Source organism: Grammomys surdaster, unplaced genomic scaffold (genome assembly GCF_004785775.1).
Source record: "Grammomys surdaster isolate TR1022 unplaced genomic scaffold, NIH_TR_1.0 125750, whole genome shotgun sequence".
Lineage (NCBI taxonomy): Eukaryota > Metazoa > Chordata > Mammalia > Rodentia > Muridae > Grammomys > Grammomys surdaster.
The window spans coordinates 1,543,995-1,551,217 of NW_021620582.1; the positions used below are offsets into that span (position 1 = coordinate 1,543,995).

General features: G+C 40.5%; 1 gene segment (V, D, J or C); it reads left to right on the forward strand.

Moving 5' to 3' along the window:
• Nucleotides 1-5,728: 5,728 nt before the first annotated feature.
• Nucleotides 5,729-6,208, forward strand: LOC114639715. The segment is given in 2 exon segments: nucleotides 5,729-5,774; nucleotides 5,871-6,208. Coding segments are annotated over 2 exon segments (384 nt in total).
• The last annotated feature ends 1,015 nt before the right edge of the window (nucleotides 6,209-7,223 follow it).

The following is a 7,223-nucleotide window of genomic DNA, read 5'->3' on the forward strand; positions in this document are numbered from 1 at the left end:
AAGATACCATAGAAAACATTGACAGAACTGTGAAAGAAAATGCAAAATGCAAAAAGTTCCTAACCCAAAACATCCAGGAAATCTAGGACACAATGAGAAGACTAAACCTAAGGATAATAGGTATAGAAAAGAGTAAAGATTCCCAACTTGAAGGGCCAGTAAATATCTTCAACAAAATAATAGAAGAAAACTTCTCTAACCTAAAGAAAGAGATACCCATGAACATACAAGAAGCCTACAGAACTCCAAATACACTAGAACAGAAAAGAAGTTCCTCCTGTCACATAATAATTAAAAGTCTCCTCACCAAAATAAAAAAAAAAAAAAAAAAAAGCGAGGGACAAGAAGTTGGTTTTAGTGCAAAATCCTATTAGACCTTCAAAGAAGACCTTATACTAGTTTTCTTCAAACTGTTCCACAAAATAGAAACAGAAGGAACACGACCTAGTTCATTCTATGAAGCCACAATTATGCTCACACCTAAACCACTCAAAGACACAACAAAGAAAAAGTACCTCAGACCAATCTTCCTTATGAATATAGATGCAAAAGATACTCAATAAAATTCTTGCAAACCGAATCCAAGAACACATCAAAACAATCATCCATCATTATCAAGTAGGCTTTATCCCAGGAATGCAGGGATGATTCAATATTTGTAAATCCATCGACATAATCCACTATATAAACAAACTCAAAGAAAAAAATCACGTGGTCATCTCACTAGATGCTGAAAAAGCATTTTGACAAAATTCAACACCCCTTCATGACAAAAGTCATGAAAAGATCAGGAATTCAAGGCCCATACCTAATCATAGTAAAAGCAATATACAGCAAACCAGTAGCCAACGTCAAACTAAATGGAGAGAAACTTGAAGCAATCCCACTAAAATCAGGGACTAGGCAAGGCTGTCCACTCCCTCCCTACCTATTTAATATAGTACTCAAAGTACTAGACAGAGAAATTAGACAACAAAAGGAGGTCAAAAGGATAAAAATTGGAAGGAAAGAACTCAAAATATCACTATCTGCAGATGATATGATAGCATACATAAGTGACCCCCAAAACTTCCACCAGAGAACTCCTAAACCTGATAAACAACTTCAACGAAGTGGCTGGATATAAAATTAACTCAAACAAATCAGTAGCCTTCCTCTATTCAAAGGATAAACAGGCTGAGAAAGAAATTAGGGAAATGACACCCTTCACAATAGTCACAGATAATATAAAATACATTGGTGTGACTCTAACCAAGCAAGTGAAAGATCTGTATTACAAGAACTTCAAGTCTCTGAAGAAAGAAACCAAAGAAGATCTCAGAAGATTGAAAGGTCTCCCATGCTCATGAATTGGCAGGATTAACATAGCTAAAAATGCCCTTCTTGCCCAAAGCCATCTATAGATTCAACGAAATCCCCATCAAAATTCCAACTCAATTCATTGTAGAGTTAGAAAGAGCAATTCTCAAATTCATTTGGAATAACAAAAATCCCAGGATCATGAGAACTATTCTCAACAATAAGAGAACTGCTGGGGGAATCACCATCCCTGACCTCAAGCTGTACTACAGAGCAATTCTGATAAAACTGCATGGTATTGGTACAGAGACTGGCAGGAAGATCAATTGAATAGAATTGAAGACACAGAAATGAACCCACACACCTATGGTCACTTGATCTTTGACAAAGGAGCTAAAACATCCAGTGGAAAAAAGCATTTTCAACAAATGGTGCTGGTTCATCTGGAGGACAACATATAGAAGAATGCAAATCAATCCATTCTTATCTCCTTGTACAAACCTCAGTCTATGTGTCAAGGACCTCCACATAAACCTCAAGTCTAAGTGGATAAAGGACCTCCACATAAAACTAGATACACTGAAACTAATAGTAGAGAAAGTGGAGAAGAACCTCGAATACATGGTCACAGGGGAAAAGTTCCTGAACAGAACACTAATGGCTTATGCTCTAAGATCAAGAATTGACAAAGAAGACCTCATAAAATTACAAAGCTTCTGTAAGGCAAAGGACACTGTCAATAGGACAAAACAGCAACCAACAGATTGGGAAAAGATCTACCAACCCCACATCTGATAGACGGGTAATATCCCATGTATTCAAAGAACTCATGAAATTAGACTCCAGACAATCAAACAACCCTATTAAAAATGGGGTACAGAGCTAAACAAAGAATTCTTAACTGAGGAAACTCGAATGGTCAAAAAGCACCTAAAGAAATGTTTAACATCCTTAGTCCTCAGGAAAATGCAAATCAAAACAACCCTGAGACTCCACCTCACAGCAGCCAGAATGGCTAAGATTAAAAACTCAGGTGATAGCAGATGCTGGTGAGGATGTGGAGAAAGAGGAACACTCCTCCATTGTTGGTGGGCTTGTAAGCTGGTACAACAACTGTGGAAATCAGTCTGGTGGTTCCTCAGAAAATTGGACATAGCATTGCCTGAGGATCCAGCTATACTACTCCTGAGCATATACTCAAAAGATGCTTCAACATATAACAAGGACACATGCTCCACTATGTTCATAGCACCCATATTTATAATAGCCAGAAGCTGGAAAGAATCCAGATGTCCTTCAACAGAGGAATGGATACAGAAAATGTGGTACATTTACACAATGGAGTACTATTCAGCTAATAAAAACAACGGATTCATGAAATTCTTAGGCACATGGATGGAACTAGACAGTATCATCCTGAGTGAGCTAACCCAATCACAAAAGAACACACATGTTATACTCTCACTGATAAGTAGATACTAGCCCCAAAGCTCGAAATACCCAAGATACAATTCTTAGACCACATGAAGCTCAAGAAGAAGGAAGCCCAAAGTGTGTGTTGGGGTGGGGGTAGAGTGGGGGCTTTGGTCCTTCTTAGAAGGTGAACAAAATACTGGAGGAAATATCGAAACAAGTGTGGAGCAGACACTGAAGGAGGGACTGTCAGGAGATTGCCCCACCTGGGTATCTATCCCATGTGCCACCACCAAATGCAGACACTGATGTGGATGCCAGGAAATGCATGCTGACAGGAGACTGATATAGCTGTCTCCAGAAAGGCTCTGCCAGAGCCTGACATATACAGAGGCAGATGCTTGCAGCCAACCATGGAACTGATCATGGGGGTCCCCAATGGTGGAGTTAGAGAAAAGACTGAAGGAGCTGAAGGGGTTTGTGTTTCCATGGGGCGAGTGACAATACCAACCAGCCAGAGCTCCCAGGGTCTAAAGAACCAGCCTGGGAACACACATGGAGAGACCCATGGCTCCAGCTGTATATGTAGCAGAGGATGGCCTTGTTGGGCATCAGTGGGAGAGGAGGCCCTTGGTCCTGTGAAGGCTGGATGCTGCACAGTGGAGGAATGTATGGGCAGGGAGGAGGGATTGGGTGAGTGGTTGGGGGTATATACTCATAGAAGCAGAAGGAGGTGGGATGGGATAGTGGGTTTCTGGGGGGTAAACGAGGAAAGGGGATAACATACGAAATGTAAATAAATAAAATATCCAGTAAAAACAGAGAAAAGAAAAACAGGGACAAATTTTGATGGTTCCATGTGAAAGTCTTAAGACACCTCTTTTTTATGCAATACATAAAACTTAAGTCTAAATGGATCCTAGATTAGACAAGTAATAAGAAAATTATAAAACATATGTGAATAAACATTAGAGTGTATGCTCATCTGAAATGGCTTGAGCAATCCTTCTTAAGTATTTATAATCAAAAGGGAGGGGAAATGAAGATAGAAAAATTGTCTTTATGATTCAAAGAAGATGAGCAATAGTATGAAAATGGCATCACAATGGGAAAATTATTTGCATATCATTTATCTGATAACACCTTTCCAACCACAATGCATAATCACCTCCATGCTTCAGTGGTAAACAGAGAAATAACCTAGGTTAAAAGTGAACAAACGTGGATAGGCAGTCGTCCAAGAATGATATGGAAGTGCTCAATAAGCACATGAAAGAATATTGAACACCGTGTTTTCAGAAAAGGAAAAAAATACAACAAAATACCACAACACTGCCACTAAATCATGTAATACAGATAGAGATAATAGTACAAGCTTTGTCTAAGGTGTGGGGAACATGAAATCCACAACTGCTGTTCATGGGAAGGAAAATATTGAAGCTGCTTTGGGAAATGCTAATGAATTTCCTAGTCATATACTAAAGACAAATGAAGGTGTGTCTATGAGTGCTCACATCTTCATATTCATAACATCCCAGAGTGGCTATCAACTGATGAACAGAAAGGTGTAACCGACCCATGGAATGGGATGACATACAGCAATGAAAAGGAATGGTATACTGACTCCTGCTACAAAAGGAAATTTGAAATATACAAAAGCACAAGAGACCGTTTGGAACAAATATCTATTTCTATGTAATAGCCAGTATACAAAACTCTATCAGTGGCAGAACTTAATGGAAGGAGATGGGGTAACTGTTCCTAGCTGTGGAGTTTATTTTTATGGTGAGGAACTTTGATAAAATCTATTTGATGATGCTGAGACAGTTCTGTGAGTAGCACAATAATCTTCAGACACCCTTTGGATGGCTGAACTGTACAGTGTCTGAATGGTATTTCAATAGAACATTCACAATACAGATCTCTAACAAATTGAAAAGCCTTAGTTCTGAGAGTAAATATCCATGAAGTAAAAACAAACACTTACCTTCCAAGCCTATTAAGACTCTGCCCATTTTGTTTCTGTATCTGAGTTGAAATGCTCACTGTCTCCTGCCTGGAGCTTTCACAGCCTGTTTATTAGACCAAGCTTCTGTCCTTGCAGGCAGACTGCCTTCAGACAGCAGTGTTTAAAATACTGTCCTAGTTTTCTTTCTACTGCTATAATAAAATCTGGCCAAAACCAATTTGGAGAGTAAAGTTTATTTGGCTCACAGGTCACGGTCCATCACCAAGGGTAGCCAAGGCAGGAAGTCAAGGAAGAACCCAGAGTCAGGATCTAAAACAGAACTATGGAGGGATGCTGCTGAGTTGATTCTCGTGTTTCAGGAGATTTGTTATTTTTACACAACACAGAATTATCAGAATAGGAGTCACAGTACCACAGTTGGCTTGGCACTCTCACAATGATCACCAACAAAATGCTCCATACATTTTCCTACATGCCAATTGATATGCTTTTTTGCTTTTTCCTTTTTTTCTTCTTCAGTTAAGGTTCCCCTTTTCCAGATGACTGTTGTTTGTGTCAAGTTGAGAAAAGCCAAAACAAGTTGACACATTTTCCTTCTTGACACACAAACCACCACTACTAAAACCCTAACCTTTTGTGTCTTATTTGTCCCAAGGTGTAATGGCAAGACTACAATGTGCTTTGTCAAAGTTTTTCATGTCTCTAACAGCAGCAGGAGGCAGGCTATGGAACTTCAAGACATTTGGTTCCTCATATGGCCTCCAGAAGGCGCTGCTGCACTCACTAGTGCTCCTTCTTTTGAAGATCCCCACCTGTTCTCATCTGATCCTTCTTGCAGCTGACTGAGTATTTAGCAAAGGCAAGTGACAAGAATCAGATATTCAAAACCTCCCAGGCTCCTGTTTGCAGTGTCAGCTTTTATCTGAGAGGGGACTTCTCCAGCAGATTCTTCCAGCTTTCAAGCTCTTGCTTTCTTCAGCCACTTTCCTGCCTGTCCTGTTCCAGAGTTCCTCCCCAACAGAGCTGCAGCCTTCCCAAGGCTCAACCATGCTCCTGGTGTTCCTCCCAGTGCTGGGGATACACTTTCTCCTAAGTGAGTACAGCTTCCTTGTGGTCCCCGAATCTCTGGATTCTGACTGTCCTCAGTGAAGTCTACACTGCAGCTAACTGATGTAATATTCCTTTCCAGGAGAAGCCCAAGCTCAGTCAGTGACTCAGCCTGATGCTCATGTCACTGTCTCTGAAGAAACCTGTCTGCAGCTGAGATGCAAGTTTTCCTCCCCTGGGGCACCTTATCTGTTCTGGTATGTCCAGTACCCAGGACAAGGGCTGCAGCTGCTCCTCAAGTACTATTCAGGAGACCCAGTGATTCAAAGAGTGAATGGCTTTGAGGCTGAGTTCAACGAGAGTGATTCTTCCTTCCACCTGCGGAAAGCCTCTGTGCACTGGAGCGACTCGGCTGTGTACTTCTGCGCTCTTAACACAGTGTGTGGGGCTGTAGGGGTAGCTGAACACAAACACCCATGATCATGGGTGCTCAGACTTAAGAGCTCTCCTTGTGGACTCTGTGACATCTCTTTGGACTTGAAGAGGAAAGAAGGAAAGTTGTGCACTCCCAGCTGTTTTTCTCAAACACATTTCCAGCTAAAACATCTGCTATATCCAATGCTCAATCCTAGTTCTGTGGAATGGAGGAGACTCTATTGTTATCCTGGTTGTTATTTCCTGAGTGGATATCACTTGGACAGTGACTGGACTAAGCGGCTGAAGAGGAAACTGGACTTTCATTGTGTCATTTTAAGTATTGTCTACACAGAAAGTGAAAGGTATACTCTTCAGCTTTTGTCCTGGAATTTTCCTTCTCTTCTCAATCTTTTGTACTAATTCCCTATAAATTCTTCTCTTGCTGCTGAATGTGTAACAGGTCAGGATTGGTCGTAATAGTTAAGTATTGACCATTTGGAATTAATTTGATGCCTTATTAGTCAAGATAGGATTTCATCAGTACCACAAAAACTTTGAAATCTGTCATGTCAGCTCTAGCAGCCAATAAAAATAAAACAGGAGAATAAGGAATTCGAGCTCATTGGTATTTTTTTTCCTAAGAGTTCTTCACAGTTGTAAATGTACTATCTTGTTTTTGTTGCGACCTTAAAATCTTCAAATCTCCTTGGGAATCCGTGGTCTGATTCCTTCTGCATCTTTTATAACTGCTCATTGCTTTCACTCTGGTGTGTATGATTTTTACTAAGAGAATATCAATGATAGATTCTTTTATCCTAACATAGTCCTGCCCTGCTGAGATACAGGCCAGAGCCTCAGGGAAAGTTAGTGCTCACTGACTACAGTGTGGAATTTTGGTTTCTTCTCCATCTGATTGGGAGAATTGTAGAAGATGATTTTATACTCCTGTGCATAGAGCATCGGAGGATGAATACTCAGGATAAGAAGGAAAAAGAAGGGAGAATTTTCTAGCTGCTGCATGGCTCAGAAATGGAAGTAGTTAGGCACCATGGACCTGTGAGCACCTGTGTATGATTTC